Genomic DNA, 12,101 nt, shown 5'->3' with positions numbered 1-12,101 from the left:
GGTCCATGTCCCTGGAGTTGAATGTGTTCTATCATTGCATCAATGGTAGCTTTCTGTGTGTTATCACTATTTCTATTCATCCCTCCATCCCATTCAGTTTTCCCAATCGGGGTTTTACCCCATGACAATGTCAGCATACAGGTCATTACTCATGTATACCCTTTAATCATATATCATTGGAAATATTAGATTCATAGCTATCCATCAGACACATTCTCAGAATGTTCAGATCGACAGAAACGTGATCTACAAACTCTAGGATACATATCAGAAGTTGTTCTGAATCGTAATGAAAATGACCCTAACAAAGTGGCCAGGCCTCAGGTGGGGAGAGCCCCCGACAATTTTTTAAAAAGATAGACAAACATACTTTGATAATGTCATGTATTGTTGGACGAATCAGGACCAAAATACAAATTCATAAGAGTAAGATCAAGTATGGACCGTTGCTAGAAGGTGAAGAGTAAAGACAATTTTCACTGACTCCCAATATTATGAATGCTATAGGCCCATAATTGTATCAATGAATCTAGCCTCTACAGGATCGGTGTCCCCCCACGGGATGGTTGAGCTAACGTAGGCTAATGTGATTAGCAAGAGGTTGTAAGTAACAAGAATATTCTCCTACATTCATTTCACATTTCCAAACTTCAGTGGTTCCTTTCAAATGGTATCAAAAATACACATATCCTAGCTTCAGGTCCTGAGCTACAGGTAGTTAGATTTGGGTATGTCATTTTTGTCGAAAATTGGGAAAAATAGGATCCGATCCTTGAGAGGCTAGCCAAGGTAGCGAGCCTTGAATAACCATTCGGAATATTATGAGATGCAAGTGCTGTCACGTCCTGACCTTAGTTCCCTTTTTATGTCTCTGTTTTAGTTTGGTCAAGGCGTGAGTTGGGGTGGGCATTCTGTTTTGTAGTAGGTTTTGTATTTCTGTGTTTGGCCTGGTATGGTTCCCAATCAGAGGCAGCTGTCGATCGTTGTCTCTGATTGAGAACCATACTTAGGCAGCCTGTTTTCCCACTAAGGGTTGTGGGTAGTTGTTTTCTGTCTCTGCACCAGACAGAACTGTTTCGTGTTGGTCTATTTTTTGTTATTTTGTCTTAGTGTTCTGAGTTTAAATAAATATGAACAGACACTTAACACGCTGCATATTGGTCCGATCCTTCATAATCCTCATCAGATGACGAGGACAGCCGTTACAAGTGTCTAGGTTTACTGTTAAGCATTTATTAAAAGACTAACATACAAGAGCTAATATCTTGCAATCAATGATCTAGCATAAACGTAAGCATGTCTGGATTAATGATCTAAATGTAGTAATGACCTGTCATGGGGAAGTTTCAAAATTACACAATATCTGTTAGTGATGTTGTCAGCTGGAGATGATGTGGCAGGAGCTTTTATGGATCTGAAGCATTGCATGATGTCTACTTTAATGCTAATTAGCATTAGTGACATTTGAGAGTAAATCGTGCCGACTATATTGATAAAAGTCACCTTCTCCGAGAGAGATTTACACGGTTATCAAAATGTTTCACCAGGGAAAGCCTATTGGAAATCACCTATTGGGAAAAATGAATGGTGGAAAACAATTGGACCCATTTCCCTGTTTGGCCACTAGGTTTTATGGGTATTATGACTCGTCCACGGTGGGGCTCTATAGAGAGAAATAGTAATGCCATAATTTTATAGGTACTAATTTTGCCATGGTTCGCTGGACAAAGCCTATGGGGAAATGAATGGTGTTTTTGTATGGTGTTTGGATAAATGCAGACGATAAGGTCTGTGGAAACACAGGTTTAGATGCTATACAATCTATCAGCGATGTCACTTGTGAATTTTGAAGTATTTATGTAATAAAACAAAGCACATCACAAAGGCTTCATAATTCATAACGGTCATACTCACTGACTGCTATTATCTCATAGAACAAAAACGTATAAGATCTCCTTAGCCTATGCGAACCTTATTTTCGCCATCAATTACAAAACCCACATTTTTCCCCATTGATTTTTCCCATTGGGATGGCTGAACGAGCCAAAAGTAACTCATTTCCGAGTTTTAAGACTACAAGCTGAAGAGCTCATATAGCGCGACGTTGACATGATTGGTTTACGGTAAATGAGATGGTACTTCCTGTATAAACACAAACTCCTTTCCTTGACAACTTCCTTCCAGCAGTGTGTATCAGGGAGATTCCTAGATGTGAGAAGTGTGCAGGAGGACCTGAGAGAAAGGAATGTGTAGTATTGGTGTAAAAAGTTGTGTGTATAAACTGTAGGGGTACACATGGTGCTGGAGATCAGATGTGTCCAGTGAGAGAAAGACAGGTTGAGGTTACCAGGATCACAGTAGTGCAGAAGGTGTTGTATGCTGAGGCAGTGAAGAGAGTAGTAGAGTGAGATGGGTCCAGGGTGAAAGATCCTGAGAGGATCCCTGTGATTAGGCCGAGGTCAATAGAGTGAGATGGGTGAGGGATCCTAAGAGGATCCCTGTGATTAGGCCGAGGTCACTAGAGTGAGATGGGTGAGGGATCCTAAGAGGATCCCTGTGATTAGGCCGAGGTCACTAGAGTGAGATGGGTGAGGGATCCTGAGAGGATCCCTGTGATTAGGCCGAGGTCAGTAGAGTGAGATGGGTGAGGGATCCTAAGAGGATACCTGTGATTAGGCCGAGGTCAATAGAGAGTGAGATGGGTGAGGGATCCTAAGAGGATACATGTGATTAGGCAGAGGTCAATAGAGAGTGAGATGGGTGAGGGATCCTAAGAGGATACCTGTGATTAGGCCGAGGTCACTAGAGTGAGATGGGTGAGGGATCCTGAGAGGATCCCTGTGATTAGGCCGAGGTCACTAGAGTGAGATGGGTGAGGGATCCTGAGAGGATCCCTGTGATTAGGCCGAGGTCACTAGAGTGAGATGGGTGAGGGATCCTGAGAGGATCCCTGTGATTAGGTAGAGGTCAATAGAGAGTGACAGGAATAACATGCTTCAGGAAGGGTTTTTGTTCTGTTAATGTTGCGTTCATGGCCATGGTTGTCAACTGTACCACAGGAATAGAATGTAAATCACAGTGGATAGATGTTGTGGTGGCAGCTGCAGAGAACTTGGGTGTACAATATTTTACTGCAGAGTTACAAGGTGTTTTGAACGATAATATCCCGTCCTCCCAGTCTGCTGGTCTGGTGTTGAATCAGAGGGCCAAAGAAGTGGAATAATTCTAAAGTTTTAATGGGTGTAGGGTTAGTTGGTTGGGCATTTTTTTTCAAAGTGTAATGATTTCATTCTACAGAATAGTACTACAAAATAGTACGCTGATAAACAGACAAATCAGTAGGTGGCGACATGCACTTAACAATTGTATGCGAAGCGCTTATAATACCGAAGAAGAAGACCGTTTTATTGCTTTTCAACAGCTCTCGCGGGAAGTCTTGACTTCGACCACGGTTGCATTGCTGTAAATGGACAGAACACAATCGGGGTGTTCTGGTTCACTGCACGGATAGCGCTACTGCAATCAGTCTGGTATTTTTTAGGCGTCCATTACTGGCCCTTAGATAATTACAACTATCTGGACTCTCGAAGAGGACGCTATTCCAATAGACTCTCGGGTTGAGTTAGACGATAACAGACAACAGGATTCTTGGTGAATAGGGTGTTGAACGTTTTATTGACTTTAATAGATCAGGTACAATCTTATCCAGGATCTTTCTAAACTAAGATTAGCCCACATCAGACACTTATTTGTCACCACTTAAGTTTTGATACTGATAATGACATCTGATCGCTCTGATCTAGCTGTTTTTTTTATCTGAATTCTGCAACAAAGAAAGTAACTGTAAATGTAGGCTAGCTACAGATTTACTGTCACTTTTTTATTTGAATAAACGCTGAAGAAAGAATAGCTTCCACTATGGATCGGGTAAGTTTAGTTAACTTTTATTAACAGTATGCCTAATGTGGTGTATAACATGTCTAGGTCTAGTTATCAACTTCGTTTCATTTGAGCAACTGGACAAAAAACAACTGGTGGCAATAAAACCCAAGGAAATGTTGTCCTTCAGCAAAGTAGCCTACTAGCCTAAAGCGCACGCATTGATACAAGGCAATGCGCAACAAGCAGGTAAAGTCAGAACCATGGAGAAATAATGAGGCTAAAGCTACACCTTGCAGTAGCGGTAAAATCACCAGGAAGCCAGTGATGATTGCGTCGTTTGCTCTATAACCTGTTAGTTAATATGCATTGACAAGACAGTGGCAGAATACATTCAACCACACTTTTTGTTCAGTCATACATTTCGCAAGTAACAAAGTTACATGACCTACAGCATGGTCAAGCCAGTTATTGTTTCCGACATTTTAGAACTACTAAATACCTATTGATTTAGTTACCGCAAGTCACAAAGAAAACGGGCTGCCTCCACGTTTCCAGCATTACCTCACGTGCACATTTCCGTTCATTATGAACCAATGATGTGCTTCCTTTTTGTGGCATTTCTGATACTAATTTATTTTCAGCTTCATCTCAGAGTTCTAACCTGGTCAGCATCTCTGTTGCTTGGCAACAATACAGCTGCTAGTAGCTAAAGTTAGCTTGTTTGTCCAAAGTCCAGCAGCTAAGTTATCTTTTGTAGCTAGCTAACAGGCAATGAAAGGTGTAATTGTTTCTGGAAGGTTTGTTTAAAAAAATGACTAAAGTTTACCTAACAGACAAGAACAGCTGACGATAGCTAGTTCATGTCCAAACGGCTGTCCTACATTTTTCCACAAAACATAATTAGCTAGCTAAACGTTACATCAGTTAAAAACAACATTGTCACGCTGTTACCTTACAATGCAATACAATGAACTTTTGCAACGTGTAATTATTCTAATCAAAAGGAGAGACTTTTATATTTCTACAAAACCATCCAACTTTATTATGAATTACGGCAGTAATGGAGCGTTAGTGGTCACCACATGGTGTAGAGCAAAAAGCCCAAATAAGCAGGGTTAGGTTACTACTTTTTATAGTCCTCCTGAGTCCTCATAAGTAACAGATTTGTGAAATTATACAAGGGTACAGACAGTAACAGACAGCGAGATTTACATGGCGCCAAATGTCTGTCTCTAGGTCATTTACTGCTTGTTTATACAGAAATTATAATACAACATTGGACACTAGATCCTTCCCTCAACAGATGAAGTCCAGTGTCCATTTGCGATGTGGAAGAGAAACTGGGGGGAGAGTTTTCCTGGCTCTGGCAGAAAAGCATTTGACACAGACACTAATCATGCAGTGGAATGTAGTTTAGGTTTTATCACCAAGGCATTGTAAATAGACTGCCAGCATTAAGCCTCAGAGGCTCCTCTCAGTACTTTCACACTGTCTGTTGGCCTTAATTGAAGAATATTCTAATAAAAGGTCATTTGAATAACAATGTTGTAATTTATACCAAACACTAGCTAGCTATGACATTGCCGAAGTCGAGGATAGGTAGGATAGTCTGTTGTAGGAGGGCATGTTTGGCGGCGTGAATAGGAAGCCGATTCTAGATTTAATTTTGGATTGGAGATGTTTAATATGAGTCTGGAAGTAAAGTTTACAGTCTAGCCAGACACCTAGGTATTTGTAGTTGTCCACATATTCTAAGTCAGAACCGTCCAGAGTAGTGATGCTAGTCGGGCGGGCGGGTGCGGGCAGCGAACAGTTGAAGAGCATGCATTTACCTTTACTAGCGTTTAAGAGCAGTTGGAGGCCACGGAAGGAGTGGTGTATGGCATTGAAGCTCGTTTGGAGGTTTGTTAACACAGTCAGTTCTTGAAAAGATGTACGTGGAAAACAACGGCACAAGATGGCAGCTTCAGCAAGTCCTATTACTTTGTTTGTACCGATCCTCACGTTGAGAACATAGCAGGAGGTACACAGTCTTGTGGTCTTAGCGCTTGTGTTATTTGTTTATGTAACAGTAAAGACTTTACGCCGGTCCCCTCGCCCCGACCTGGGCGCAAACCAGGGACCCTCTGCACACGTCAACAGTCACCCTCGAAGCATCGTTACCCATCGCTCCACTAAAGCTGCAGCCCTTGCAGAGCAAGGGGAACCACTACTTCAAGGTCTCAGAGCAAGTGAGGTCACCGATTGAAACGCCACTAACGCGCACCACCGCTAACTAGCTAGCCATTTCACATCGGCTACATTTATAAGGGCCAAATGTATATAGAATGTTGTCGTCTGCATAGAGGTGGATCAGGGAATCACCCGCAGCAAGAATGACATCATTGATATACGCAGAGAAAAGAGTCAGCCCGAGAATTGAACCCTGTGGTATCCCCATAGAGACTGCCAGAGGTCTAGACAACAGGCCCTCCGATTTGACACACTGAACTATCTGAGAAGTAGTTGGTGAACCAGGCGAGGCAGTCATATGAGAAACCAAGGCTGTTGAGTCTGCCGATAAGAATACGGGGTACTCAACTCACAGAATGAGACCGCCGAGTACTGAAGCGCGTAGCAGGTAAAAATCGTTTGTCCTCAGTTCCAACATTTCATACCGGGTACCAAACTGCCTCTGGACGCAATGTCAGCATAATAACTGTTGGTCTGGAGTTTCATTAAATGGGTTTCCATAGCTGAGCAGCCGCACACAAGCCTAAGATCACCATGCGCAATGCGAAGCGTCGGCTGGAGCGGTGTAAGGCTCGCCACCGACGGACAAATCTGGGTTTGGTGGATGCCAGGAGAATGCTACCTGCCCCAATGCATAGTGCCAACTGTAAAGTTTGGTGGAGGAGGAATAATTGTCTGGGACTGTTTTCATGGTTCGGGCTAGGCCCCTTAGTTCCAGTGAAGGGAATTCTTAACACAATAGCATAAATGACATTCTGCCCTTCCAACTTTGTGGTAACAGTTTGTGGAAGGCCCTTTCCTGTTTCAGCATGACAATGCTCCTGTGCACAAAGTGAGGTCAATACAGAAATGTTTTGTCGAGATTGGTGTGGAAGAACTTCACTGGCCCGCACAGAGCCCTGTCTTCAACCCCATCAAACACCTTTGGGATGAATTAGAACCCAGACCCCGAGCCAGGCCTAAACGGCCAACATCAATGCCCGACCTCACTAATGCTCGTGGCTGAATTGAAGCAAGTCCCAACAGCAATGCACCAACATCTAGTGGAAAGCCTTCCCAGCAGAGTGGAGGCTGTTATAGCAGCAAAAGGGGGACCAACTCCATATTAATGCCTGTGATTTTGTTAAGAGTTGTTCGACGAGCAGGTGTCCCTATACCTTTGGTCATGTGGTGTATGATGGGATAGTCATGTAAATGCAACACAGGGACACTGAAAGTCAATCTTAAAAGAATCATTGTTTTATCAGCATGCTGGAGAAGTCAGTCAAACTTAGAAGTATAAAGTACTGTTCTGAAGGTATCTCCCTCAGGGCAGTCCCATTAGATCTCTTATATTACTGGTTACAGACAGGTTACAGAGTTCATAGGGTTGGTTCTGGCATGTCTGGCACCGCCTCCTGTCTTAACTTATAGAACATATTCTGGGCCTCTGACAGATGGTCCTAAGGGGGGTCATGTTGCCCCTCTTCATATCTTTACCAAGTATAGGCAGGAACCAAGGATTATTTGACAAGATGAACATTTTCAAGGCTGCTCTTCACATGATAACATTTTCCATCACAGGATGTATAGACATTATGGGGATGGAATATTTACTATATCTGTAGAATACGCAGGATCGAATAGTGTGTGTGTATATATATATATATATATATATATATACATATACAGAAATAGTTGAATAGCATGGCCTTGACTAGAATACAGTATATACATATGAAGTGGGTAACAGTATGTAAACATTATTCAAGTGACCAGTGTTCCATGTCTATGTACATAGGGTAGCACAACCGGGTGGTAGTCAGCTAGTGACAAAGTTCAGGGCAGGGTACTGGGTGGACACCGGCTAGTGATGGCTTTTGTCATGATGTTGCCCTCTTTGGGTACAGCAAGCCCCATCCCCCTGCCTGCCTCCTTCAACTAGGCTGCTGTAGTCAGAGAAGTCGTAAATGCCTCGAAGATATTATCTCCTCATGGCCACAGTATAGAGAGAGTGAATTTTCATAGAGAACAAATGAATTTCTTCCACCTCACAGAACTTGAGGTCCAAACAACATTTATGTTCCGGAGAAGGTATAAAAGATTGGTGAAGAATCCAGCTACGAACTGGTCAGTTTGGTGCAATTTTGTGGGGCTCATGGGAGACAGTGCGGCCACATTACCATAACACTGTTTATATAATAGCCTCAGATATGAGGTTTACATCTAATTGTTGTATAAGATGAATGAGTGAGGATGATACTGTTTGTAAAATTGTGCAATGTGATTTTGTACTTTTTATTGAAGGAAACTCCAATTCCCTTTGGAGTTGAACTAAATCAGAGGACCGCCCCTGAGCCCAGTTAGGGTCTGGCATCCTGGGACAGCCCTTTTCTGCTCTTCCGAATAAAACCCCAACTTCGAGAAATTCTCAGTAGACCATGTTTTTCTCAATCACGAGAGGAGCCAAAAGGTTGCAGACAGGGAGAGGGGGATGGGGCTTGCTGTTCCCAAAGAGGGCAACGTCATGACAGTTGGATATTTGTCAACGGCCATTCCAGTGGTGTGGAGCTTGGGGTGGGTGAGGGGCTAATGCCCCCCAAACCCTTATTATATAAATGTATAGGATAACATATCTCTGCAACGCTTTAGGCTAGAAACAAACTGTAAAAGGCAACAGAAAGCGGTGGCTCTATTGTTCATGGGGATAACTGTATACATTTACATTCATTTAATTTAGGGTGGAAGGTAAAACCAAATAATTGATGGATTTAGCTCTAAATACTACATCATTATGAGCAGCAGTAGTTCAGGTGTTTTGCTTTTTCCTCTGGTTATTACGACAAAATCACGGTTTCGCAGGTGTTGGCGTTCGCCAACATTTTGGAAAGGGGAGGGGACATTCGGCCCATTTTGGAAAGGAGGGGACATTCGGCCCATATCTTGAGAGGGTGGAGCTCTTCCTTCTATCATCTGTTAAGCTCTCATCCTAACACGTATGAACTCAGAACTAAATCGTGCGGCTGACTAATTACATGAGACATTAGTTCTGTGTTAACCAAGATTGGCTCAGGGGTGAAAAACTTGTTCAACTCCAATGAATACTCAAAGGTTCTGAACATAAGACAGGAGGCATTACAAGTGTACTTCTTCCATTTAGAAAAATTAGAAGTGTTAAACGTTTTTACATTTGTAAAAAAATATACCACTAACATTTGAAAAATTCTCTGAAGTGATTGAAGTGTAAAGTAGTGAACAATTACACACTTCAGGAGAAAGAAGGTATTATAAACTAATCAAATGTTTGGTCTAATGATATTCTATGTACAATACTTCCTGTGGTCACCAGGACAGAGCTAGTCCGTCCCCTCCAACCTGCCGGAGTCCCCTGGTCACAACTCTCCTGGGAGCGCCTTACTGCTGGATCTGAAGAGGGTTTCTGTGCGGCTGGTCGACTGCAGGAAAACAGCAGGGCAGAGTGGAGCTGTGAGAGAAGGACACAAGGAGGGAGATTTGATATCATCAAGTAAGAACAATGGGGGGTGTGGATGAGACCACAATCTGATTATGTAACTTCTGTTAATTGATTGATAAACAGTAAACACTCAGTGGCCAGTAAATTGTCGATCCAGTTTCATGAACGGGGGGTTGTATATTGTATATTGATGATCAGGGCCACTAATTGTAAGGTTGCTGGTTAGAATCTCTAAACCGTCTAGGTGAAAAATCTGTCCATGTACCCTTGAGCAAGGTACTTAACCCTAATTGCTGCTGTAATTCTCTCTGGATAAGAGCGTCTGCGAAATAACAAACGTATTTATTCACACATATTTCCAAAACCTAATTATTCAATGTCTTTCACAGGGGACACCCCTAACTCTCGTTCTCTCAGTGGGAGGGGCTTATCATCTGGGGAGCCTCAGCCACACGATGTTGCTGAAGAAACAGAGAAGACTCTCTCCAAATCAGAACATCTCAAGAAACCCCAGCAGGGACGTACAGGGAAGAAACCTCACCACTGCTGCTCTGACTGTGGGAAGAATTTCACAAGTCGAAGTGGCTTCATTATTCACCAGCGGATTCACACCGGAAAGAAACCGTACTGCTGCTCTCAGTGTGGGAAGAGTTTCACTGCTTCTCAAACCTTAAAATATCATCTGAGAATTCATTCAGGGGAGAGGCCTTACCCCTGCCTTGATTGTGGGAAAAGCTTTGCTTATTTGGGCGCCCTAAACATACACAAGCTAACACACACTGGAGTGAAGCCTTATAGCTGTGATCAATGTGGGAAGAGTTTCAGTCAGTCTGGCCACCTGACAACACACCAACTAACACACACTGGAGTGAAGCCTTACAGCTGTGATGAGTGTGGGAAGAGCTTTGCTCTAACTTCCTCCCTGACTAGACACCAGCGTACACACACTGGAGAGAAACCTTATGTCTGTCTATGTGGGAAGAGCTTTGCTGTAGCTTCCAATCTGACTACACACCAGCGAACACACACCAGAGATAAGCCTTATAGTTGTTATCAGTGTGGAAAGAGCTTTGCTTCTTCAGAAACACTAACTATACACCAGCGCATACACACAGCAAAGAAACCTTTTTGCTGTGGTCAGTGTGGGAAGAGCTTTGCTGTAGCTTTCTCCCTGATTATACACCAGCGAACACACACTGGTGAGAAGCCTTACAGCTGTGATCATTGTGGCAAGAGATTCAGTCAATCCGTGCACCTGAATACACACCAGCGAACACACACTGGAGAGAAACCTTATACCTGTGATCAGTGTGGGAAGAGCTTCAGTCAATCAGGGAACCTAAATTCACACCAGCAAACACACACTGGAGAGAAACCTTAGATGTGTGGAAAGAGTTGTTCATTTAGGGCCCATGTGGAAAAACACCAGAAAACTAAAAATGTACGATCTTTGTCCCCATGTGCAGTTGCAAACCGTAGTCTGGCTTTTTATGGCGGTTTTGGAGCAGTGGCTTCTTGCTTGCTGAACGGTCTTTCAGGTTCAGAAGCTTCTAAAGCCATGGCAATTTTCTGGAATGTTCCAACCTGTTTAAAGGCACAGTGTATATAAACTTCTGACCCACTGGAATTGTGATAGTGAATTATTAGTGAAATAAGCTGTAAACAAATGTTGGGAAAATGACGTGTCATACACAAAGTAAATGTCCTAACTGACTTGCCAAACTATAGTTTGTTAACAAGAAATGTGTGGAGTGGTTGAAAAACGAGTTGTAATGGCTCCAACCTAAGTGTATGTAAACTTCTGACTTCAAATGTAGATGCAGTAAAGAAGTCAATCAAACTCGAGCAAAACAATGGAATTGCCATGGAAATATGTGGGAGAAAAGGCCATGGGGGGAATAATCCTGAATCTCTTCATTGCCCCCCAGCAAAATGATCCTACATTTAGACTATTCTTTATATGTGTATGTCACAATATATTGAGGTAAAAATCAGAGTATAATGCTTGTATGTCAACCCCAACCAGCAAATGTTAATTTCATATTCCCCAATCAACTGCATTACAGTTAAAAATGATTGACTACCACCACCACAGATGCTAGCTATGCTAACCGGAGTAAGCATTTAGAAGTCACTTAAACTTTTAAACTTTATCCTGCAAAAACAGCCAAATATATCCAAATTGGACTTAAGTAACCACATTGTGAGCCTGTTACAATACATATAGTGCATTCGGTAAGTATTCAGACCCAGTGATGACCCCAAATTAGTCCATTGTTTGGTTGTCAGGCTGTTGGTTTTAGTCAAGTAGGAACGTGTGTGTGAGACACACATACATTTTCGGATCAAGCATGAATATGATTTTAGTCTATGCCTCCAATAGATTAGTTACCTGAGATGGGCTTTTAGTCTAGGCCTCCAATAGATTAGTTACCTGAGATGGGCGCAAATATATATATGCTCCTCCCAAATGTTGTAACAATGTCGAGGGCTCTTTAGCTCCGTGTTGACAGTACATCCTGTAGAAAACAAA

The 12,101-nt window shown here is 42.6% G+C and overlaps 2 protein-coding genes and 1 pseudogene across 5 annotated transcripts in view; 2 read left to right on the top strand and 1 right to left on the bottom strand.

Annotated features, from left to right (window-relative positions):
- The window catches only part of LOC118372693 (gastrula zinc finger protein XlCGF57.1-like), a 150,374-nt pseudogene that overhangs the window by 25,632 nt on the left and 112,641 nt on the right, over positions 1-12,101 (bottom strand).
- The window catches only part of LOC118372692 (zinc finger protein 239-like), a 74,039-nt gene continuing 65,374 nt past the window's right edge, over positions 3,437-12,101 (top strand). The window contains exon 1 of one of the 4 annotated variants that reach the window (XM_052519748.1): positions 3,437-3,927. In XM_052519748.1, the coding sequence (XP_052375708.1) occupies positions 3,919-3,927 (9 nt within the window). In that variant the 5' untranslated portion in view covers positions 3,437-3,918. The remainder of the gene's footprint in view (positions 3,928-12,101) is intronic. The other 3 variants (XM_052519747.1, XM_052519751.1, XM_052519739.1) reach the window with 3 other exon arrangements.
- Positions 4,114-11,195, top strand: LOC127906044 (zinc finger protein 664-like). The gene is made up of 3 exons (XM_052518296.1): positions 4,114-4,128; positions 9,454-9,619; positions 9,958-11,195. The coding sequence occupies exons 1-3, from the start codon at positions 4,114-4,116 to the stop codon at positions 10,947-10,949; spliced, it is 1,173 nt and encodes a 390-aa protein (XP_052374256.1). The 3' UTR covers positions 10,950-11,195.

Source organism: Oncorhynchus keta, chromosome 5 (genome assembly GCF_023373465.1).
Source record: "Oncorhynchus keta strain PuntledgeMale-10-30-2019 chromosome 5, Oket_V2, whole genome shotgun sequence".
NCBI classification, from domain to species: domain Eukaryota; kingdom Metazoa; phylum Chordata; class Actinopteri; order Salmoniformes; family Salmonidae; genus Oncorhynchus; species Oncorhynchus keta.
The sequence above is the reverse complement of the archived record's forward strand: the minus strand, read 5'-3'. Positions and strand labels throughout refer to the sequence as shown.

What these genes read in the sequence shown, in the direction of transcription:
- LOC127906044 (XM_052518296.1), top strand. An exon ending in GGGAGATTTGATATCATCAA is followed by an intron (nt 9,620 to 9,957) that starts GTAAGAACAATG and finishes TGTCTTTCACAG; the next exon opens with GGGACACCCCTAACTCTCGT.